The sequence below is a fragment of the Pezoporus flaviventris genome, unplaced genomic scaffold (assembly GCF_033815535.1).
Source record: "Pezoporus flaviventris isolate CSIRO_AGI_PZ_B2104156 unplaced genomic scaffold, CSIRO_AGI_Pfla_v1 ptg000001l, whole genome shotgun sequence".
NCBI lineage: Eukaryota > Metazoa > Chordata > Aves > Psittaciformes > Psittacidae > Pezoporus > Pezoporus flaviventris.
In genome coordinates, this window is record NW_026892549.1 from 47,998,143 (window position 1) to 48,023,911 (window position 25,769).

At 43.2% G+C, this 25,769-nt stretch overlaps 1 protein-coding gene across 2 annotated transcripts in view; it reads right to left on the reverse strand.

The window, feature by feature from the left end:
• PLCL1 (phospholipase C like 1 (inactive)) overlaps positions 1-25,769 on the reverse strand; it is a 208,921-nt gene that overhangs the window by 17,252 nt on the left and 165,900 nt on the right. For both annotated transcript variants that reach the window (XM_061457087.1, XM_061457095.1), the window contains exons 2-5: positions 21,373-23,844; positions 19,020-19,223; positions 9,016-9,091; positions 5,170-5,279 (exon numbers count right to left, since the gene is read on the reverse strand). In XM_061457087.1, the coding sequence (XP_061313071.1) occupies positions 5,170-5,279; positions 9,016-9,091; positions 19,020-19,223; positions 21,373-23,844 (2,862 nt within the window). The remainder of the gene's footprint in view (positions 1-5,169; positions 5,280-9,015; positions 9,092-19,019; positions 19,224-21,372; positions 23,845-25,769) is intronic.

Here is a 25,769-nt window from a genome sequence, read left to right on the forward strand (position 1 = left end):
TTACATGGAAAGAAGTAAATAGTACATGAGTGCTGCAGCTTTACAGGGGATTGTGGATTCACCATGCTCTCACTTAAGATCTAGAGGTGCAAATCCTTTGGCAGAAATTATATGCCATGCAGTAGAATATGTTGTTACTGTTGTGCTTTATTACATGAAACATCAGTAAGATTCTGCCATGCTGCTCTGTCATCCACTATGTAGCATGCAGAAGAGCAAAGCCATGGTTCTTGCCTAACTGCAGGAAAAAGGATTGATGTGAAAGGACCCGAATAAATCTTACAGGATGGTTTTAGAGTATTGCAGAGTATCCATTAAAGTCATTCCCATATATAATAATCCCACTATAATAATCCTTAACTTAAGGCTGTGAGTGGACCTAGTTCTTCCAAAGATCAGCGGAAAGTCTGTGTGGCACCACTGCACATAAGGTGCTTTAGAATAATAGTCACTGTTCAAGGGTCACCTGCTCCAAGCTCACGAGCATCGCGTCCCGACATGATAACGTACTGCTTTCCTTCCTAGAGAAAACAAATACTTTGTAGTGATGCCAAATTCATCCCAGCTGAGGTGAAGCCAGAGAGTTGGTACATACATCTTTCAGAAAACTGGCTTTTACCTCTCCAAATAGCCTCAAAGTGTGCATATGGGGCTCTGCCACCCAGGTGAGAGGTCTGGATCTTGCAGGTCTCCCAAGCAACTTAAGGCCGATTGTCACAAATGACTGTGATGAAGAAACAGGTCATCTGTGGCAATCATCCTCCAAAAGCTCTCTGTGCACAGTTTCACTGCATAAAACCACTTATACCAGAGCTAGCGCTGATCCCACCTACATCATAAAATTGTGGATTTCTCCCCCAAAGAGTGAACTTCATCAGCAATTTAATAATTATGTGCCTTCTGTATTCAAAAACCTCTCTCTTTCTAAATCTAATCAGCGTTAATTTAAATGCAGGATAATTAGCAGAGACACTCTTGGATAGGTGCTGAAATGATCCCTGAAAATTTAACTACTTGATGTAGCGTGCACTAGCAGTTGGAGGCCTAGTAAGACACAACACATGGTAGCAGATGTGAAATCTTATCATGGGCACCGAAAAAAGGATTTAGCCCCCCTGCCATGAACACATTTTAGTTAGATTCCAGCATTTGGGTGTCTGAGTCTAGCAGAAATCAGTAGAAGACTAAAACAGTAAATGCTGCTTTATCTTTGTCTTCCCATGTTTTGTCTATAAATAAGTCAGCATGTTGGTATATTAATTATGTATTTACTATCAACATGCAGGCAAGTACCTGGTGGTACTACTCCTAGACATTGTATGGGCTGATCCATCAAAGCACAGATAGCCCAGGAAAATATGTATGCAGACAGACAAAGCATGTCCATGGGAGAGCAGTAAGTCTGAACCACAGTCGACACACTCAAACTTTGCTTGGCTTACTTGCCAGGCTCTTGGGACTCAGGCGAATCCCAGCTTCTTTGCCTGAGTAAACACCTCCTGATAGTCCCCAACAGTTTCGCTTCAGCAAGGAGAGCAGTTTTGCAAGCAACAACTTTTTTTGCCCCAAACATTCTCAAAACCTCATAAAGTAGTCATTAAATCAGTGGTTGCACATGATAGATGCTGAGAGTGCCTCAGATACTAGAAAATACTTGGTACTAGGTGCCATGGGAGAGGCACATGGAGGAGACAGAAAGGCCCAAGAAGAGGCAGCAGCCTGCACTGTTGCATGACGAGAGGGCTGGGAACAGACCCAAGCTGGCTTTGGTTACACATCACTCATACCTAAGTGAGCGTACCTGACCGGAAAGCCATCTAGTGCTCTACAGTGGCACTGAGTGCAAGTGGTTATATCCCAGCTCTCAGAAGAACTTGTCAGCTCAAGGCCAGAACTGTCCTAATGAGGCTTCTCAGCTTCTACCTCACTCATCCTGGTGCCCTGCTCTCTCCAAGCACAGGAAGGAGCAGCTCATGCCTGCCTGTAAAAGCAGCCACTCGTGCCAGAGAGGAGGTGACCTCAACAGGGAAAGGCAGGAGGAACACCAGCATGTGGGGAGAAACAAGCACCAGCCCATGCACCCATCTGAGGCCTTTCACTCAGGGAAATGGATAGCTACCTATTTTCAAAACAAGAAATATCTCATGACATTGAATCCTGAACTTCTGCAGCAAAAGAGAGGGTCAGACCAGAATGGTTACCTTGGCCAAGCCAAGCAATTCCACATGCCCATTAGAATTAAATGAATGGCTCCTAACACTGTGGTCCCTGGGAAGTGGTAAACACAGAATTTCTTTTGCTGTCTTTGCAATTACTCTTAACTAAATACAGACAGGAAACAGAGGCACAGAGATGGTGCTGCATGGAAATAAAAATGAAAGAGAGACTAAATTTGGGATCAGAACCATAATGTCACTGTGGGAACATGATTCTTCTGTCCCGGGTACTTATGTTGTGCCCCACAATATTACTGTATCACTGTACAGGGGACCAGTATTTTACGTGACACAGGACCAAATAGAAAGATGTGACATGGTAAAAATAAGCATCAGCATCACAGTTGACTTATTAGACTGTTCCCAAGTTAGAACGGCTGCGTTCTTACTAACATTTTTATGATCTGGCAAACAGTTTGTCCTTAAAGTGGGTATTACTAATATGTAATTAAGTTTCTACAAACCAAGGAAGAAAATGACTTATTATTTTGATTCATTCTCACTAAGTACCTCTTAAAAGTACCCCAGGGCATTTTTAAACATGAAGATTGCCCACAGTTATGGTTTTTATAAAATATACTTTAATCTTGCGATATATAAGTAATTAATGATTTTGCCAGTAGCAATTTCTTACTGCATCTTCTCTTTGTATTCAAAGCTTATCTACTGCAGTGAGTCTTTATAAAGAAATACATTAATTAAATATGCCTTGGCTTCACTAGCCTAGGAAAAGACTATTAATCATCTCACAGGCACAAGCATTGATATAATACCTGCTATTGCTCATGGGCACCTCATACAAACTGACTACTGCTGCATGATATAATTGCCTCCAACAACCTGGAGCACACAAAGAGCTTTTCTTCTGTTGGTGTTGTGCCGTTCATTCACCTCATCTACTGTAAAGGAGCTGATGTATTTGCATTTGTTATGGGCGATTTTCTTCTTGTCTTACATCTCTACAACAACATCTAGTGAAATACATTTGTAGTGACCACCCTGTCACTAGACATGCAAAGGACACCAACGGCTTGAGTGGGGTAGGGTGGTTGGTCTAGCCTCACCAAATCCTTCTGGGGAGCTCTCACCAGCACAGTGGGGAGAGCCAATGCCAAACATGAGATGTAGCAATGACTGATGGTCTCATATCAGACACCTGAATAACCAGATTCCCAGTTTTCTAATGCCGTTATCCAGCTGGCCTTCAGTCAGAATGAAAAAGTGTTTCATTTGCATTTACACCCATGGGTAGTTGCCGCAAACTCTGTTAATATTTTATGATGTGAGACAGGTAAAAAAGAAGTTGTGGCTTAGAAATGAAGCATGTCAGTTATTCCTTGACCTTGGCTAGATGTTCAAAAAGCTCTTCAATATGTTGATAATCTGTGCTAGGATGCAATTATTTCTCAAGGAAAATATTTCTCTAATACCCTACTTATGTCTTCATTAATCATGGGTCACACTCAGAGGTGTGGACATCTCCTTTGATGAACATGTAAAAATGGAAAAGTTCAGAGCAACCCTGACTGTGTTTTAGAGCAACTCTGAGCGTGAGGCATTTCTTTTACCTAACACAGCTAAAGCTGTTCAGTTTCATGTTCAGAACTGCCTAGTGCTTTGGGTTTGGGTTTTTTTTTGGTCCTCTTCAGCTACTTGCCTCAGTTATGCTGCATGGAATAGGTCAGTCCCTTCCATTACATTTGAACTGGTTGCCTTTTCTCTAATCAGAGATCCTATTAACTGAGCCTACATTGACTCCATTACTCACTTTCCCTCTCTCACAGTGAATCAAGGTACACAAGGAACCACAGGTGCCCCCCAGGTCTTTTCTAAACCTTCTCTGCTACCAACAAGCTCTCCCACTCATTTTTACCCTTCAGCCTCTCTGTTCCCCATCTCCTGCTCAGTAACAGGACCTGTTAGTACTGCTTCCAGCTCCATGACACTGAAGTACGCACCTCCTATGACTCTTGCTACCACTGCTGCATGTTACATTTAGGTGTGCACTTGATGAGGAGCTTTGTAAAAATTCCTTCTCATCAGCTGGCTTGTCCTGGGATGCCAGCTAAAGGAAAGGCACTGCAGAGTCACAGGAAGATGCTGTCAGACAGGGAAACCTGCTTAATGGGAGCTGAAGGGAAGGAGCAGCAGAGAGAGAAAGGGAGGAAATCAAAGTGTGATCTGTCAAAGCAAGGTGGGAAACGAGGCTGTGAAAGAAGGCGTGAGCTGAATGCTAACAACCTGAATGCTTGGCTCAGGTCCTCTACTTGCTGCCTGCTGTGGCTGCACCAGATCTTCTCCTCTTTCCATCTTCAGCTGTCCTTGCGTAACTTCACCCAGGCTCAGTTATCCAGCTCCCATGACAATTTGTGGCTGGTTAGTGCTGAACCACTACATAAAGCCTGGTGAGTAATGTGATCACTGTGCAGTGTGTCACTGCACAACCAGGATGGAAGGATGAAAATCCTTTTTTTAGCTGTTTGGATAATGCCCCAGTTTTGAAACATAACCCTGACATTCCTGCAGGATCTACAATATTCCTCATTGTTTTCCATGACAGCACCCCACGCCCCTTCCCTTCCCAAGGAGATGCTCTAGTTCTCATTTTACAAAACAAGTATCTGAGACGCCATGACTTCAGACAGGTCATGTTCAGGGTAAATGGGCAGAACAGACAACCAAAATCATGTCTCTGAGCATGGAAACCACAACCCATCTTCTGATTAGTCTTAGATAAATACCCTTCAAAAGCTTCCAAACCAGTATATCTAATTACATCTGTATTTTATAAATTTCAGTAATTGGAGGTAATGTCTGTAATGGCATATACATCCCATAAAAAAAATTAAAATATTGCTTCAGTATTAGTAAAAGAGTACAAATAGATGAGCTGAAAGAGCAAAGGTTTGCTTATAAAGTTAACAGAACACAAGGTGGTGCTTTCTGTGCTTACCTTCAGTACTGTGATATTCCATGCAAAACTCTCAATGGCTTTGCTTAATTTTCTTCCTTTCAAACCTTCCTTTGTACCAAGGTTATGGAGCTCTTCGTGGAATTCCATTCCTAAAAACACAGATTTTTATGTCACCCAGTGCATGATTGATTTTTCCCTATATAGTGTTCAGTGAGCATTTCAGTCTTGCAGCTGGTACTTTCCATAACCTTGTTCTGTGTTTCAACCCATTCCCTGCTATGACTCCATCCTGGAGAGCATAATCCAGAATAAGAAGGTCATACAGTCTTGTGGGTGTGCTTCCACTTTGTATGTAAGTCTCCTTTCCACTGCTGGGGTCCCACAGGCACTAATCCAGCACTTCTGCCTGCAGTCTGCATTGCTGGCAATACTGCGACAAAAGGCAACTGCCATCCCTCTCCTTGAACAGATGATTTTGTACCTCAGAAGGTAGCTTGACAGACAAGGAGGGTACCTATTCAGCAAAGCAAATACAGACTCAAATGCAGAGCTCCTCATTAATCTTAATCACAGTCATACAGAAAAGCTCTTGTATTTCATGTTGATAAATTATGTCGGGAACGCACACCACTAATCACTGGATTGCTATTCCTGCAGTCTGGAGAACTGAGACTTCCAGCCGCAGCCCTGGGAATTGTCACATTTCATCGCTAATTTCTGTGGCAAATATCTGCAAATCCGTTGCTGGATACAAGGATTCAGGAAATCTGGGAACAGATTAAAAACCTAATGAGCCCAATTAGCTCACCAATTCCACAAGATTTGCAGTGTATGCAAACATTTCTCTGAATCTGGGATGGATTAAGAGATAAAATGGAGAGAGAGCTTCTTGTCCCTCAATTTGTACCTTATGGAAGTCATATTGGCACTAAATCCCTCCAAAACATCTGAAGCCTGTCCTGGCTGAGCAAACCAACTCCATCTCCAGTTCTTTCACAGCTTTCCCCTAACATTTTAAGGCAAATGTCACTTTGCAAATTTGAGCTTCATTGAAATGACATTGGAGAAATACCCATCGAGAGAACATCTGCTCGGAGCAGACACAGAGGGCTCTGTGGTGCGTCGCTGAAGGAGTTAGTCCTTCAACAGCCCAAGGCAGGCTTGCACTCAGCGTAGCTTGCCCAAAGCACTCCTGGAAGATTAACAATAGGTTTCTTCTTGCTTTGCAACAGCTCCAGGAGCTCAGTAACACTGAGGCAGTTCTATCCCACACAAGGCAGGATTTCTCTATTGTTCTGCAGGTTTTGCCTGTCAAGGGTAACAGAGTTCCTGCAGAACTTCCTTTGGGAAACAGCCTAAATAACTGCAGACCAAGCAAGATTCCCATGCAGGTGTTCCTCACGCCAACTGACTTACAAATCATTTCACTTCAGTAAGTGAAAGAAAACTTCCAAACGACTCATTTTGTCCCGCAAAAAAATAGGAAGGCTCATGGTGCTCAGCCCCACGTGGTGAGCCCTGCCTTTGTGCAGTATCCGTGTAGTTATCTTTCCCTCTGGACCTCTTTACCTGAGCTGCAAGTTGGAGACAGTGCTTCCCTCAAAAGAGGAGACACAAACATTTGTTAGTCTGTAGGTAGGAGTGCCAATGAAAACATCCTCCAAGCTGCTGCTGATCACTGTGCATTGGGCTGAGACTGCACATGAAAAGAACCCAGCAAAACCAGCCATCAGAGAAGCCATCTGAGGGATGACAGGACCCTGTGGCACAGGGAGCCTGGATCAAAATTGGCCGTGATGTGAAGCAGAGACCTGATGGGAACACGTGTCCAAAGGGAGCAGGACTGGGGTGAGGTGAATGACTATGCCACAGACAATTGCACCTCCGAAACCTCTTAATTTTGAGTGCTTCATCTTGCCACATTGAAAATGATATTTAACTATTTGCCTGAGTAATATTTGCAACAAACTAACTGGCAATAGAGCATGGTGAGGGATCCTCTCTACTACTCCTTTCCTCTGTCTAAATCCTGAGGCTTCGGAAGAGCACTTCACATCTCCCCAGCCTCCTTCTCAGTCAGAAATGACATTTTAAGGCTAACAAAGCAAAATAAATGAAAATACAAGTAGACGCAACACCAAAGAGAACAAACTTGAGCAGTCAATCTTTCTGCCAGGGAAGGAAGGGGAGGGGAACTGCATGGAACTCTGGACATCAGCACAGTGGCATGGTCCTGCATCATGTTTTCCCCACTCATCTCCAGCCCCCTGTTTGCAAGGATATCAGTGCCAGGCAAGTGTTATGGCTTCTCCTCTGCAGGCACAGAGCAGGGTGGGCAGAAAGATGGCTAATGGTGCTGAGGGTCTGCATTGTTTAGTGCAAAGCGTTGCTTTTAAATTATACCCTCAAGAAGGAGCCCCTGGTGCTGCATTTTCTCGTCACTGTCCCATTCCTAAACCCTCTGCACCTGATGAAGGCTTTGGCTGAAGACATTTACGCTGCTTATGCGGATACACAAAAGCCAAGGCATGACACAAGATGAGGCCCATGAAAGCCAGCAAGACATAACTGCTTGCTTCTCTTCCTTTTGCTACCACAGCATGGCCAGCATGGCTCCAGAGCTCTGAATTTCAAAGGACTAGACTGCACCCTGCTCTTACACCACATAAAAATCAGTTCAATGCTGTTGTTTAAACCATTTCCAAATTTCCTCTAATGAAAAAGCTGAATTAAAGGATTTACTACAAAACATCAGCTTCGTTCATTATTTACATTTATAGAAGCAAATGGTTGCAGCCTGCATCACTTGCCAAATCCAAAAACACCCATCAGAAACAACAGTACTTATGATTGTTGTGGTCCCAGAAGACTCTGGCTAAGAATGCAAATTAAATACAGTTGCAAGCGTTTGCATTACTGACTTTCAAGGCTTGCTGCAGGATAGGAAAGGTGCAGCTGTACAGCTAAATGAACTGAAAACAGATTTAATTTATGCAGCGTAAACCCCTAGTAGAACTACACTGCGTTTATTTAACAGAGCCTTGGGTGGCATGGTTTAGTGTGAGGTGTGTCCATGGCAGGGGGGTTGGAACTTAATGATCTTAAGGTCCTAACCCTAACTATTCTATGATTCTATGATTCAGCATGGTTTCTGATACATGAAAGCCAATGGATACAGTTGTAGAGGATTTCCACTGCCAAATGTGGACTCATCTCTCTAGCAGGGCTTACTCTTGCATGTCAGTGGAAACTACAGAAGACATGTCCCAGATCTGAGTCTAGTCTGCTGTCCTGATAAAGACATCCAGTACAATACACCAGCAACATATGATCTGCTTTGAGCCTACTTGGAGTGGTTTACGCCCATACACCTGATGTACATTAATGTATAGCCACAGAGATTCACTGTGATACAATGGAATTATATTGGCATAAATTTCCAAGGCCTAAACCAAACCTAAACAGCAAAGGTAAAGGTAGGCAAACAAGCTTGGTCTTGTGGGTTTCAAAACCTGTTGCCTTGTCCATGTTTAAGAAAATGATTGTGATAGAGAATGTACCTCAGTAAAGGCAGTGCGCTTTCTCACTCCCTCTTGTTAACTGAATGTCTTTTTAGTTCATTGGACTGATTTAAATGCTGTCAGACATTTCAGAGCTGTAGAGCAAACGGAGCAAATAGCTTTTAAGGTGAAAGCTGAGGATCCTTTCCTAATCCCATGCCTGCATTGCTACTGGAGGGTGAGCCTTAAGCAGGGTGGATTCTGCCACAGAAAGCCTGGGATGCTTTCTGAAATACTAGGTGAAAGATTAGTCACAAACTATAAGTAAATTCTGGCACATCATTTCCCATCTCCCATCCAGAACTGCACGGTTAAGAAGAATTACCTGCTTTCTGGCACTGAACAATCTTGTCGTGAGTGATGTCTGCCGTCTCAATCAGAACCCTGCTCTCTTGAATCATCTGTCACAAAATAAAAGGGGAAAAAAGCATCATTACTGGGGTTTTCCGCAACATCTACTTCACAGAAAAGTATAGATTCAAACTGCAAGCAACACTATAAAGATCAGATCATCCTTTCATACCAGGGCTCCCAGATCTGTATCAAGCTAAGTGACAGTTGCTCAGGAAATGTTTCATGTTTTGCCCCAGAAGCTAAAGAACAGCTGGTTTACATCAGTGAGACACCACTGCAAATAACACGAAGGAAACACACCTGATTTCAGAGGAAAGCAGAGTTATAGCAGACAAACAAAACTCATTCTATGTGAAACCGAGCTCTAGTTAGTACCTCTCTTGAAACAAAAGGAGAAATAAGCATAGTTCTTGACATAAACGGTTATCAAAAACGTTACTAAGTTATGAATAGCAGTGATTTCAAGGGGTACTTAAGCCTGTGCTGAACTCCATGCACTACAGCAGTTCAGTCAGCTACAGGAGTTTCCCCTTGGAGAAATTCAGATCCAATCCTAGCCTGTCATCAACATTTCTGTTGAAATCTAAAAGAAAGAAAAACTAAAACCAAAACAGGCCTAATCACAAGTTTCAAGAGGTATCCCTACTTATGCATCTTCCTAGAGTAGCCCATGCCAAGGGGGTTGAAACCTGATGATCTTAAGGTGCTTTCCAACCCTAACAATTCTGTGATTCTATTCTACGATTAATAGCAAACAGATGAAGGGTCCATTATATGACAAGTTTCCTGAGCCTTCCTACTTGCAAATGATACCTCCTTTGATGACAACAAGCCTTCCAAAACCCTTCAGAAGCCCAGGCCTGCAACCAAATTGTTCCAATGCTATATTCTGCAAAACTGCAAAAGGTGGCACATTCCAGAAGGCAAGAACATGCTGTATAACAAACAATGCTTGAGAATAATCTCACTCTCCTGGGACACACACTACAAACCCCAATCAAATCCAAGCAGCATGAGAGCGGTGCCAATTAGAAATGAAGGAAACTGAATACTGCCTAATGTTACATCCTGAAACTGCAGAAGCCACCATCTGAAAGCTCTGCCAAAATGCTACAACTGCTAAAAGCCTTCCTATTTCAAACACTCTAAATATGAAAACACAACTAGTAGATTTTAATGATTTTAGTGGAAGATGGCATTAAATTAACATCTGCAAATTAGCATATCTTATTGTTTTAATTAGATACTAGGGAGGAGGAGATGCTGCCACTTGTCACAACCGAACTTCCAAATTCTGATCCAAATTTTGCTCCTCGTGCCATCTTCATTTCTGACTAAACCTGTTAAGATGGCATTTAATAAGAATACCTATGCCTTTGCTTTGGTAAGAACAAAAACATGAGACAAACAAAATCCATTACCAGCTACACAGGCAGAGAGAAAAAAGCCTGATACATCTACAGGGTGTAAAATTGTTCCTTTAGCAGAACATGCCCAGTGCATATGGCTGCGACTGAAATTACTTTCAATAGTATCATTTGCCTTTCATTCTTATTACTTGCTTGTTCATGCATCATGTTGATTTTTTTGTCTTTGATATCTTTGTTTGTCATCTAGAAAGAAATTACCATCTCTACGCACCGTCTGGCTTCTCCGTACCACAGCACACAGTCATTTTGTGCTGAAGGAGCCGTTTAGATGCCAACTGCAAATGCTAAAGTTGATCTGAGCAGTAAAGAGAAGTCCTGAAAAAACCTGCAAGTCACTACAGAGGCAACCAGAACACAAACGTGCATCTCTTCCACATGCAGACACAGGGCCTATGAACCAGTGCTCACACTGCTCAGTCCAGCCATGGGCTGCCACCATCTCCATGCCTGATGCATCCCATGCACCCATCACCCTGAGCTTACCCCTCCTTGGATCTGGGTCTGTACTTGCTACCCAGCAGCAAGGTTTGGCCCAGCAAGGTCAATGCAGCTAAGCTGGGACAGGATACCCAAAGTGTCTGACTCTGCTGTGCTCAGATCTCTGAAATGGAACTTAACTTGTGAGAGTTTTATATATATATTTATATACATGGCCACAGGAAATCATCCTACCACACGCAAAAAAAACCCAAGCTTGAGAATGATGCAATTTGGTAATCTAAATTTGACCATATCTTCCTCCACCTACTGGGCCCGCTCCCAGGAGTTCCTGGCATGCTTGTTTTAGCGTTCTCAGATATGAAGGTACTACATTCATTTTTTAAGAGAGAAGTGGCAATAGGATGTCAATTTTCCCTTTCTGCAGAGAAGGCAGAGCAGCCCTCCGCTGCTTTGATGCTGACATCAAAGTCTCACTGCTCCCCACTCAGCAAGAGCAATTAAAAACAGTTATATAGCAGAATTTAACCTATTCCTGTCTTAATGCTCAGCAGTAATCTTAACAAAAATACGTAATTTTTGTACCATGACAAATCCTGAGAGTGGATTCAGAGTTTCTCAGCTCAGTGACCAGGGTTAGGAAGTGCCCTTTTAAACTGAAAAGGGTGTAGATCTAGATTAGATATAAGGAAGAAGCTCTTTACCACGAGGGTGGTGAGGCACTGGCACAGGTTGCCCAGAGAAGTTGTGGATGCCCCATCCCTGGAAGTGCTCACAGCCAGGTTGGACAGGACTTTGAGCAAACCTGGTCTAGTGGAAGGGGTCCTTCAGCCTTCTGATCATTCTCATGGCTCTCCTCTGACTTGCTCCAACAGCTCCATGTCCTTCTTACGTTGAGGATACCAGAACTGTACTGGTGGGGGGTCACTGGAGCAGAGTAGAGAGGAAGAATCACCTCCCTTGGCCTGCTGCCCACACTCCTTTTGATGCAGCCCAGAACACGGTTAGTGCCTGGGCTGGAAGCACATTTTGCTGGGTCATGTTGAGCTTCTGGTCAACTAACACCCCCAAGTCTTTCTCCTCAGGCCTCATCTCAATCCATTATCCAACCAGCCTATAGCTGTGCTTGGGCTATCACATGAGAGACCGAGATTTTCAATCCCAATTTTGCCGGTAATGTTTCAAAATCCGCCAACCTGTCTCAAGCATTACAAGGGAGCTTCTGCTGTTTACAATGTGAATTTCCATGCATCTTTACTCTGGTCAGACCTGTACTGAGCAGCACTCTCAGGCAGTTGTGTAAGTCCCAGCCATCTGCCAGGATGCCCATCAGGCTGCTGTTTAATGTCAGCTCCCCAAAGGTAACTCGCTTCGGTGAGTGACTCAAAGAGCAAGAGACGTCCTACTCCCTCAGGAAACTCGCTCCACCAGTGTTAACTCCTGAACACTGAGCTCAAGAGATTACCCTCCAAGCAACATATACTGAAAAGCAATTTTTGGAGGATGGATGCTGGTATCTAGGTCCACTTGGAGTCAGTGAGGAGATTTTTAGCAGCTGCTGACGCTGGCAGGGTTGCTCAGGACAGCTTGCATTTTCCTATGTCAGAAAGGTGATAAGTGATATTCATTGATGTGCTTAACATAGCTACAAGGGAAAAAAACAGGACAAAAATAGGAATGAAAGCACACAAAAGCCGATTCGGATTTAGAGAGGGACTTAAAAAAGCTACCTTGCTGACCAACAGTGTATACTAAATAGAACGGAAAAGGATGAATGGGATAAACTACCACACACCTTGACATCATTTGAGATGCTGCTAATTTCAGCATTGCTCCCTGTGTCCCGAGGGCTGAGACCCGTTGGGAGGGTGCAGGGTCCCTTCTGCACTCACATGGCAGATGCTGCAGCAGTGTAGAGCTCTGCAGGAACAAAGGATGGCCCCGCTCCTCCCCTCGGGGACCCCTGCCACGTTTCCATGGGAGCAAGGACACAAAGACTTTTGCAAGTCCTGGAGGTGCTAACCCTCCTGGAGAGGCTGCAGCACCACAAATGCTCTCACAAGTGAATGAGGGGTTCAGACTGACAAAAGATGCATATGGCACGAGTCCCAGAAGTACATGTCACGTTTAATAAACTAATGGGAATGAGGAATATAAAGGCTCATCTGCATAGGTTAGGGGGTTTTCTGGAAAATAGCTCGTTTAATTTAAATATTCTTATGCGATGCTTAAAGCAAGAAGCCTGAACTTGATTCAACTCTTCCTACCTGAAGCACCCTGTTACAGTCATGCCAGAAAGAGCTGGCACAAACCTGGCCGCTCTCTCTTGTCCGGTATATGAGACCCAGCAAGTGAAGCAGACCACGTGTTGAAAACATAACTGACCTGTATCACTGAAGTGATAGCATGCAATATCTAATTTAAAATCCCATTGCTTCGTGGAAAGAACGACTCTTTACTTTGCCACATACGTTACGTGTTAATTACAAAGATAAATAAATTTTAAGTGAAATTTAAAATATCTTTACACTGAGGACAGCATATTTCTATTCATGAGAAATTAACAGGCTTATTTATTATCTATACTAAAGGCAGTTTAATCAGAGGATTAGTACAAACTGAAAAATCATGGGTTTTTTTTATTTTAATGAACTCCTGTGCTAGGAACCAGTTCCTTCTTCACATTACCAACTATTCTACAGACTGAAAAGGGAAGAGGAAATTAACACAGCAGTCTCACCAAGACAAAAAAAAAGAAAGGAAAAACTCCTGGTGGCAAATTAAAGCACTGCTCCTGCTGGGAAGATAAATGATACAAAAGGGACAGTTCAAAGAATCCTCTCATAAATATTCCAAAGTTTAGAACAGAAACTGCCTGAACATCAAATGAAAAAGAAGGTGTCACCTTATGGCCATTCTTCCAATCTCCTATGCCTTTCTTTGACAATGAAGAGCTTTGCCTGGGTAAGGAGTACCGTATTGTGCCTCTATGGCTAAAAGAGCTCCAAGCAACACACACAACCCCTCCCTGCAAACCCACCACCAAACAGACAAAAACGGCTACAAAAATACAACTGATTTGGAAAAACAGCTGAAGGTACAAATTGAACTCGCAGCCCCTTGAACAGGCTTCCCGCTTTAGCACTCAGTGTTTCTTGTAGACATTTGGGACAAGAAACAGCCAAGCAATCAGTTGTGTGCCAGCAAGTCTTGCAAACCAGGAAGGATGTGCACATGGTGCCAGGGCATGGAAAGGAACACTGGCTATCAGTCCAACCTGTTGCTGTTCCATTATGCTCCAAGTCAGTTTTCTGCATCTGACGCTTTACCTGCAACAGCCCAGGAAGAGGAACAGATATCAGGGATGGTTACATCAGCTGGAAACATCTGAAATACCTTACTGACACAAACTGCAGAAGGAACTGAATAAAATTCACCTTAAATTCTGATCTCGTGTTTTTGCTTACAAATATTTCTAGGGAAATACAGTGCCAGAGAGTTACAGGATGTGATCCGGTGCATGTAGACCAGTCTCCTCTATAAAACAACAAAGGCAGTGGAAGAACAGAGGGAGGCATAATCTTTCAATATGCTTATCTAAAACAGAGTAACTAAAATACCCAAATGGAACTTCATTCTGCAAGAAGAGTGCTGATCTGATCATTTTCAGGTCCTATTTTAGGAGGGACTAAGGGACATGAGGTACCAGGGAGCAAAACTGTGAGTGGTGGGCAAATGAGAGAATTGAAAGAAGTGGAGAAAGAAACTGCGTAATCACTTTCCCAGTCTGTGTCCAATTTTGGACAGAAAACTCTTTAAAACAGATACAAATTTAAGACAATGTCCATGTGCTGGACTGTGTTTGACGTCAATGCATTATGACACTTTCTTGGCAGTGGATGCTTTGCTCTGCAATATCCCTTGTCTTCATCTGCTCAGAGAATTGTGAAGAACGTTCCTTTGGGGATGACTCTGTCCCAGCTAAGTATGAATTTCACTGGAAAAGCTCACAAAAATCTATTCGGTCATTTTGCATTTACATGAACTGAGAAAATGGACTTTCTCCTGGGGAATACAGAGCTGTCACAGCTGCATCAATGCAAAGAAACCCAAAAAGACTGTATTTGAATGAACAGCAGACAAAGAGCAGTTCATCTCTACAGACACCTCAGCAGACTTCTACTAGCGTGCATGGACCAACATCAGTGTCAACAAAAACACTGCCATTAAATACATCAACTTATTCTCCAGCAGCATCACAAATATTACTTCTCATAAATATTCAATCCAACTATGTGTTGGCAGAGACATTCTTAACTAACTTGCCACCTCTCAAAAGTATGTAAAGACATGCTGTCCTTCCCTACCTGCCTGTTCCAAAATCACAAGATGAGCTCCACTAAAAAGGCTTGAATACAGAACAAAACATTAATGTCAGCATGAGTTTATATTACAAAAAGCTTCTCTGTTCAACATTTTTTACACTTTGTGTTGCTTATGATTTGAAAACATGCAAAGATAGTTGGGTAAAACCAAGAACATTTATTATCATTTGTTTATTGCTTCTGATTTGAAAAGTATTCTATCATTTGATCTTGGAGGAAAATAATAATGCTGAACTAATAGCTGAAAAGCAAAGTGCACAAGTGTCCCTGAGTTCGTGCATGCTTGCTTCAGCACATGAATATATCGTGCAGACAGAGAGACCACAATTTGTTTCCGAACAATTCTCAACCAAAAAAAATCCTAACTTCACGGGATAACTGTTTGCAATGAATAATTCAACCATCTGTCAAGTCCAGCTGGGCCCCATCCCTTCTCTGCACATTGAATATCTCCTCTTTTTAGGTGTGATCAATGAACACCAACATCTATTTGACAGGTTACAGGGCACACTGCATGTGCTGCCCACCTGAGCGAGCACCTTCCCATGCTCAGCCACTGGCAAAGGGGTGCATACAAGTAGAAGGGGAGAGGGAGAGTCTTTCCTCATAGGAAAGGGCTGAAGAACAGCTTTGTGATATGCTGTAACAGGGTGTATCTGTGGGAATCTATGACAACATTACCAGAATCCATTCATCATACCCTTATATATGGTATCAACCAAAGTTGCAAGTTGAAATAAACAATTCTAAACTGTATTTTCCTGGTTTTGGCAAATCCCATTCCCTGCTCTCCTCTGCAGAAGCTCCCACACAACTCAGAATCAACAGTGAAGCCTATGCCTGCATGAGGCACAGCAACAGTCAAGTTCCACTAAACCACTGCGATGTGACCATAAAAGAAAACATATAAATAGAATCCTGAAATTCATTCCAGTTCCTTACACAAAGCAGATGAAATTTTATTCTAAGAAGGCCTCTCGCAAAAGAAAATATTTAATGAGAAACACAATGGTAAAATTAATTGCCCAGGAAAAAAACAAACAAACTGCACAAACCAGTCTTTGTCTATGGAGCCTACTGACAAAGGCTGAGCAGGAGGGAACAGACAGTCAGTTGTTTTCCAGATCATTGTGGCAGGTCTCCAAACATTTGCACCTCCATTTGCCTGGACTTGCAGCCCTGTCTATGCTCCATTTAACACACAGAGTGTATCATTTCAGTGGAAAAACCCCAAAAAGGTACGTTCAGTTGGCAATTTCCTGTAAGGGAAAAAAATTCTACCACATTAGGGCTGTTTTCATCAGAAGTTATTCCCAAAGCAGACTTTCAGAAGAATGTGAGGTATGTGGCAGGTTTGGAGGTGGCGAGGAAGGGTTTGCCCAGCACTCATGCTACCTGTGCTGTGGAGCCCGTGAGTGAGGCAGACCCACAATCACACCAAGAGGTTTAGTGTCAAACTGTTTTCTGTTTAACCATGAAAGGCATTAAGAAGTACAGCCCATTCACACAAGACAGAGGCAAACATCAACAGCTTTTATTTTATGCATTTAAAATTGCTCTCAGACCTATTCACCCAAAAAGTGTTTTGAAGTGAAGAGACATTTCTGAGGAGTCAAAGACATGGAGCAAGCACTTGTGGATCCAGTTCCTTGAAGCCGTATTAATCAACACCTTAAAAGGCTGAACTGTAGTGTATCTCGGATAAAAATAAATGAATAAAAAGCTAAATTATTTTATCTTGCTTTCCACCAACAGTTCCTCGTGTTCTTAATTGCACAAAAAAGGTATTATTAAAAAGAAATACACCCTGGATTATACCAAGGCATTACAAACACCATATTAAGGAAGAGCACTTTCTCAACATCAAAACTGCAAACCCATCCCCACACTGTATTTTCAAATACCAAGATTGATAGAGACAGTTCTTTTTTTTTTTTCGCAAACAAAGAAAAGGCTAAATAGATTTCAATATTCTGCAGCTGGCATTGCCTCAAATGGCAAATATCCAAAATGCAGCAAAAACATTCATTAAACCCAGCTTTTGCTTTTTCAGAAGCAAGTTTCAGCAAAGTAAGGGCAGTCCCAGCCAAACAAAATGGGTAAAAATAATATAAAGTGTCATGTTCTCATTAACCAGAATTACATACCAAATCAACCCTTACAGAGGCACAGAAGAATTCCCTTCTTTCTCAGATTTTAAACCCTTTGTGCTTTCTCTTGACATTCAAGGTACATCTCTCCCCATCAGAGATGAATGTGAGAACAAACATTATTTAAAGCAGTTATACAAGTGTTTTTGTCTGCCTTCTAAAGAGGCCTTTCACCTATTTAAATTGAAAAACTCTTTCCATAGCACAAGGAGGCCTTGAAATGTCCCATGTGTGCTCTTCAGTATATAACAGAGATAAGAGGTGACACATTCATTTTGGTAAAACTCCATTAGGCAGGCCTCCAAAGACAGAAAAATCTCTTATTTATGTGGTATTTGCTCTTTCAGTCAGACACCACACCATGCAACAAATCTATGCAAAAAAAAGTCCAACCTAAAATACATCAATCAATTGGATTTGCAAATCCTTGTTCTGGTATTGTTACAGCTGGTGGTTTATTAGCACAACTTAATCACCTCCAAGTAATATAAACTACTTTGGAAGGAACCCAAAGGTTATTTCAGAGTATTTTTAGTATTTCTCTTTTAATCAGCGTCAGTGTCTCCCTCTTCCCCCAAAGCTGATTTTCTCCTGAAAAGTGTGTTATAACAGCAAAAAATGAGATGGAACAGAATAGAGCATTTGGCACATTGAAAGCTGTGATTACTCTCTACAACACTTGAAGGTCTCTGGAAGCCTTTTGATACCTCTAAAGTTATTCACCATTTCATTCCTTATGAACATAAGCTGCAGAAATAACTGCCGTGCACTGAACATGCACTGTGGTTTAGTCAGGTTGCCATAGTGTAATATTTAAGTCAAGGTCTGCAAAACTATGCAGCTTGCTATGGGTTGCTGCAGAGCACCTACTAAGGATAGTTTCATAGATGCAGTGTGATTTCTGCAAGTCACCAACAGCAGTGACATATGCCATACAAGGGTGAGCAGCAGCATTCACCTGGAACACCTTCACTTTGTCTCTATACCTTTTTATAAGTATTATAAGCATTCCTGTATCACACTGACCTCTCTCCCTGTGCAAGAGGAAAATGGGTGCTTTTAAACCTCCAACTCTGACACGCCCTCCCCAAGAGCCAGCACTGACTTGCCCTGGCAGGGACATGGGCACTATTTAACATTGCTACTGAAAGGCATTGGGAAGCGGATGGCTCAGCTTTGCCTAGGAATTCTCACACCGCAGCTCCCTCTTCAATGGCCTTGCCCTGTGCTGTGGGGAGGCAAGCGAAGCGCAGCACACAGATCTTGCCCCTTCCCAAGGACAACGACTAACAGTCCCCAGTACATGCTGAATCTCTGCTATTTTTGTAAACAAAATCCTCACTTCAAGTGCCAACCTGTGATATAGTCACAACTGTGCCTAAAAAGAAAGAAACAACAACAAAAAGCCCAGTGTGGTATTTTGGTGATTAAAGGACAATTTTGCTAAGCCTAAACCATTTGAAAAGCCTTGTTCATTTAACTCAATTGTTTAGGCATGTGAAGAATAGTGAGCATTGCCTGCTGCATTCCCAACAGCAAGAAAAGACAGAGGTAGCAGTGGTAACCACCTACCAGGTCATACGCTGCCAGGACCTTTTTCTGCACGTCCGGCATGGTCCCCAGAGGCTCTAGGTAAGGAAACGCGTCCTTCATGGAGAGGGTGACGGAGGGTGAGTTGTCGCTGCTCACGAGCCGTGAGGACAGGGTCAGGATGCACTGCTTCAGGCTGGCGATGGGCGGCAGCCCGCACAGCTCCTTGACAGACACCATGGCATTCTGGAGGAAGGAAAACAAACACTTGAGTGGATGCTGCCCCTTTCCACTCAGTCCCTCCTGCCCTCCAGCACCTCATCAGTTCCTGCCTGCTTCTCCCCTCTGATATAGGGCAGTGCTACCTTGCTGCTTGCCATCCCTGGGCACCCCATGGGGTGCCAGCACACACAAGAGCTCCCAGCCCGCCCCGTTCTTGACTCCCCAAGCCTACTGCCAGCTCCAGCTTTCCTCCAGGCCCAGGTATCCTACTTGCCAGCTCTGCAGCTACTTTGCATTGCAAATCCAGCCCCAACAGGGACAAGCTCTGGTCCCCAGCATATTAAACTATCATCTTAAAATGCTATTTCTCTTCCCAACTGTACAGACTCAATCGCTTTTGATGCTGTAATCACCTCTTCTCCCATCATTATCATCCTCCAGCAAGAACAAGTTCAACAGACCTGGTATTTCCCATGGGAAAGGCAAGCAGGAAAAATCCACTTTGTTTTCAGCCTTGCATTACCACATCGTAAAAAAAAAACAAACACTCTTTCCCCTTCACAGGCCACATGTAAGAAAATCAATACTGGATATACAGGTCAACCCAAACTAACATGTCAGGGTTTATCTATTTATCAAGTCAGGGGATGTACAGCTGACATGCCCCCGTCATTTAGCTTCCTGAGTTGCACAATAATGACCAAGATGCACAAAACCTAATTTAGAGAGTATTTTAACAATCCATACCTTGTGAATGTGTGTGTGTGTGTGTGTGTGTCCATCTTGCTGAAAAAAACAGTCATCAGAAAATGCCCAGTTAATTAAAAGAGGCTTTTTCTCATTAATCAAATACATTAGCATGCAGTTAAAGCTAACGACTGTGTGTTTACAAAGCATTCTCCAAAACAAGATCTTGTACTGAAATTTTGCTTGGAAGGCCCCTTAATGCTGTTTCTGAGTCAGATTCTGAGTTATTTTCTTTTACATAGTTCACATATAGTGCCTGACCGAGACAGAAGGTGGAGTCAGCAGTTTAAACTAGCTACTTTTCAAGGCCTGCAGGAAACGAAAGGCTGGGAAGAGTTTCCCATTCTTAAAAATATGCTTAGACTATTCCTTTGGGAGTGATTTAAAACTTATGTCATTCTGTAAACTTCCAGCTGCCAACATTTCATTTGCTTTAGACTCTGTCCAGCAGAGAGGGGTCAATGAAGCGCTATGTGTTTTTCTCCTGTTTTCAAGAGAGAAAAAGGAATTGTTTCTGTCTCTTTACCAAGGAGATAGCTATGGCTGATTTCAGCTGTTAAAGAAAACTCATTGTTTAATGCTACTCAGTTTTGTTTCTAGGCAGCGTTTGGACCTCTGAATTGAGCTGCCTCTTAATCAACCGGCAGAGGAGAGCACCAGACGGCCTGGTTCTTGTTTGTCCTTGCTGCCACTTCATCTCCTCCCAACCAGGAAGGTCCAGCATTGGCAGCTGTGATGGTGCTGAGTACCTGGGCACCAGCACCGTCAGCCGCAGCGGGCTTCGGCTGCTTTCAGAGCAGCATGGGCAGGAGGCCACACTGCCAGGAGACCCCCTGAGCCAAAAGGCACTCAGCCAGCACAGACAACACTGCTCTTTAGCTTCTGCTGCAATCCAAGTGGTATTCACTGCCGACACTGAATGTACCCTTGGGCGAATGGTGGCAACACGCGCTCAGGGAAATGCGCTGCTCTTTGCACAGTGGGTTTTTCTGGTGTAGACAAGCCTTCAATGACACATGCACTGTGTGGTATGCTCACCCAAGCAAAGGAAGTGAAGAGCATAACCCTCACTCAGCAAAACAAAAGCTTACTGACTTGTTCAGGACCAGCGAGGAAATGAAGCTTTTGAGACGTGAGCCTGGGGACACAACATGTACCCTCAGTTCTGCCTTCTCAAAGACAACCAGTAAAGCATGCATCTGGAGAGGGCACAGTGATATTTAAAACATTTCTGCCTAATCCCACATTCACTTTCTAGTTAGCACCTGTAATTAGCCTTCTGATACACAGTTAAAGGTTAATAACAGCCATGCAGCCTGAAACTTCACCAGCTTCCACCAGCTACAACATGTTTGCCCTACCGCCAGCTCACATCAGGACCTTCCCTTCCACATTGAGGACATACCAACACACACAAGTGTCATACCTGCATATTTTCTCTCATGTCAGTAGCTTCTCGTAGTGGATGCACTGCCAGCTTAAAGATGTCATCAATAGTCTTGAGCCCGGTGTTCCTCAGCATGGTGTACTCCCTTGCTTTCTTTCCTATCCTCACCGAGAGGCTGCGCTTTTGGGCCTTCCCACCTCCACTTCGGTTGGTTATTGCAATGTGAACAAAGAGGGTAACATGCTCCATAATATCACCAACAAAAGACCTCAGTGGTATGTGCCTATACCCAGGCTGTAAGCACTCCAGTGGGATGGTGTATTGCCCTATGAACTCATCCCCGATGTAGTCATCATCCAAAACAACAAAACGGATCATGGCCAGCTCTGGTAGATTGATCTGGAACTCAAAGCTTTCATCAAAAATGGGGTTATCACTGTTTTGCTGCACAGTTTTAGTTCTTTGTTCAGTGCAGTCTGCAGGAATCCCATGTATTTCTATGCAGACATAGGGGTCTATGACATCCCCCTTTGCACATGCACCCTTGGGCTTTGGAAAGTTCTGACCACTTATTATTTTGACATGGAGGACTTGGGGAGAGACCCCCGGGACAATGCCCTTGGTATTAGCACTGAAGTAAGACACTTCATCGCGCATCACTGAAGGCCTGAGAACATACCCACATCCCCCGTTCTGCAGAAACCAGCCAGTGTGTAGGTCCATCATGGGCCCCGGGGTCTGATAGTTCATGGCCACTATCTGGCAACCACAATTCCAAAAATCTTGAGGATTTAAGTTACTGGAGTCTATCCTCATAGCACTTGGGTACACCCTGGACAGGAACTTTTTGTTGTAGTTGACAAAGTCTTCAGGGTATTCATTTGCAATTCGACTGGCTTCTGCCTCACTGAAGGAGCACATTTCCCAATAATTTTGAGCTTTCATGGACGTCTCAAAGTCCTTGTACTGGACAGATTTGCACAGGGACACTAAGTCAGACAATTCCCTGCAGAGCCAGATCAGCTTTGGTTCCCTTGAGAAATTCTCTGACAGTCTCCGAGATATTTCAGCCTCTTCATCTTCATCCGTGACTTCTCCTTCTAATATATCCTGGTCACAGGGCAGCTTCTTCCCCTTCACAATGATCTTCATTTTCAGTTTCTCGGGTGATGGGAGGTAGGCTTCTGAGGATAAGGGTGTCTCTGTGTATAGCTTGTTTCCAAAGATCCTTCTCATGTGTTGTACCACTACCTTCTGCTGTTGGACTGAGCAGTGGTTCCCCAAGCAGAGGATAAGGGGGTATTCTGAAGCAAAGAAGGCCAATTTATTTATTACCTCAATAACATTTCGAAAGGCAAGCGGGGATGTCATGTTGTTACGGTTACAAATAATGGGTTCATTGTCTGGGCCATCACAGACGTCTAGTTCAATACTCCGACAACTCATCTTTAAAGCTCTGACATACCCATTGATATCAGCTGGCCCTCTCAGCTGGTCTTCTATTAGATATGTATTGTGGGATGCATTGATGTAGTAATGTGATAAAGGCTGTGTCATGTCTTGGACAATTTTTTTGTGCTCTGGGTCAAAAATATCACATTCTGCGGACAACAAGTATTGAGTAAATCCATCAATTGCAAGAAACCCTTTCAACCGCCCTTCTTGAGAAAGCTCGTACCTGCGTATGATATCCAGACACATTTCTTCTGTTATGTGGGTCACTCCTTGCTCAGCCTCTAAAAACAGCATGAGGTCATTGGCATCTAGATACTCTTTATTTTTAGATATCTGCACAAGTAAGAAATAAACTTCAGGTCTTGTGCAAAGTTCACTGAATGCTTCACAAAACTCTTCTTTTGTTACACGTGTTGTAAGTTTCTCTTTGCTCTTCTGGATTTCCTTAAATTTTAATCTAATCTTTGATTCCTTTAGGGTGGGGTTGAGTTTCTTTATTAGCTCCACAGAGGTATCTTCTAACATTATGCCATTACCATCAACATCTGCTGCTTCGAATACAGTTTTTAGCCAGGCAAACCGTGGGGTATTATGGCTGCTTTCCATCAAATCCAGGGGTTGTTTGCTACGAGAAACCAAGTACCTTAATCCTGATACCCAAATATTGGCCACATCAGCTGAATTGGCAACCAAGTCAAGGGACTCGTAGTTCTCACCATGAATTATTGACAGCGCACAGTCCTCAGAAATCTGGTCTGCAAGCCCATTATTTCTGAACGTTTCTGTGTTCTTCCCTAGTCTGATTTCTTTTATAGCAGAAATATCAAGCTTGGCTTTCTCAAGGTCCTTCTTGGAAGGCTCCCAACGAAGAGCCTGCAGGTCAGGATCCAGAGTAAAAAAACGGTTATAAATCCGGGAATTTGGACGAACTTTCTTCAATTCACACCCAGCCTGCATAAAGCTGATACAGTCGCTAGCACTGCTTATTTTCTTCTCCGATGGCATGCTGCTGAAGGACACGGTTTTCTTTCTTCCACATTTTTGGTTTGAAGGATCCTGTGGAATAATTACATAAAAAAAAAAAGAATGAGTAAGTTTTCTTTGGCCATCCCATAAGCACATAAATAATAGAACAGATATGTTTATGTAAAGATAATCCATGTTCTTCTGAACCTCAAAACAAAACATATTATCCCTTCCCACAATTCAGTTCCCTAAAGAGCTATAAAATACACTGAGATATACAGTGACTTGATTGATTGCAGCATTAGAGATAGCAAGTTTTCATGAGTGACATTTGCAGCTATTAAACTGCCTTCCAGATTTCAGAAACTCCCTCCAGCTGTGAGGAGGTGCTACCCAGTTGTGTAATGTACATTTTCAAAGCAGATATATGTGGAAGAGGGGTTTCATGGGAAGCTCCAGCACCTGGCTAAGGTCTGCCTAAATCACAAGTGGAGATGATCTCACCAGGATTTAAGAGATACAGAATAAAGGAAGAACTTTGGGATAAAAAGGCATGAGAAAGGAGTAAGCTTATGTGGGAGGAGAAGAGAAAGAAGTTTCCTAAGCAGTGTTGGGAGGAGAGCCTGGGATGGGTCAGCATGCCCATGGGGCACACGTGACAGCTTGGTGCTCAGCAGATGAGCATCCTGCCTCAATTCTGCCTCTTTTTGCAACCTTGGACACCTCAAGCAAAACTAAAACAAAACCAAGCAACAGTAATGAGTCAGACCTCTGAGATACACACCCAGGAGAGTTTGGGCTTTCTTATTTGTGTGTTCCAGTGTCCTTTGGCAAAGGACATTCACATTAGGCTGAGAAGTCCATCTCTGCTGCATGTACAACTGCATGAATCTCATAGCTGCTCTTGTGGGAGGCTCCTCTGCTCAGCCCTAACCTACTTTACACTCCCTTGCATCCCCATTTGCTTTGAAAAGTAGCTATTCTGATAATTTCTGTGTACCAGAGCCAAAAAGCATGGTAGGAAAATGGACAACCAGCCATGAAACCCAAAGCATTTCTCTTTAGGGCATCTATTCCAACTTCTCTTCAGAAAATACTTAGCTAGATGTGTGACTTTTCAGTCTTTTCAGTACCAATTACCTACTTGCCTCTGGATGTAAACCCACCTGCCTGCAATGCTTTTTGTAATTTTAGCACAGCAACTAAATTTAAATCTTTTCCCCCATATTATCAACTCAAACCATTTCACAATAATTATAAATGGCACGTCATTCTTCTTGCTTTGCACGATTTTCACCTACTCCCTTGGTATATAAATTATCCGTCAGCTATCAAAAATATTTTTAAAACATCATTCAAGGCTGTAATTAATAGTGGAACACTTGTTGAAATTGCTTTCCCTCCTATTTTCCTAGCCACCAGCAATACTTTCCCACTTCTTTGCCTTCTGCTGTTGGAGGGACTTTTGCTGCCTGGATTTTGAGTAGAAGAGGAGTCCCAAGGTGAAGAAATGTTTGGTTTAGGCACACATTCCCCCACCCTGCTGCCCTCAGGCCCAGCCATGAGATGTGCACCAGGCACCGGCTTCCCTGCAGCCCCTGGAGACCTCTTTTGAGACACCAAAACCCCTGACTCCCAAACCCTTTGCAGCTTCAACTGCCCTCCACTGCCCCAGGAGCTGATTCCCTCCAGTGCTCGTTTACATGCTGTGTTATCCATCCTTCCTCAAGTCATATTCTCCTGAAAACCCTAAATGCAACCCCTGCTCTGTGTTGTCTGTATTTGAGCAGGACCCTGTGTCGCTGTCCCAGACACAGAGCATGAGTCTTGGTGCTTGTAGGAACATCTCCCCTCACTGTTTGCATGTTTGCATATATACTTTCACCAAATTAGTATAAAATGTTGCTACAAAATTGCTATTGCCATTCACTCCATTCAATAACATATAACATGCTTCCAAAACCCCAGCTACTCAACAACTGGGTTTAAAGGTATGGGATCTGCTGGAAAAGAAA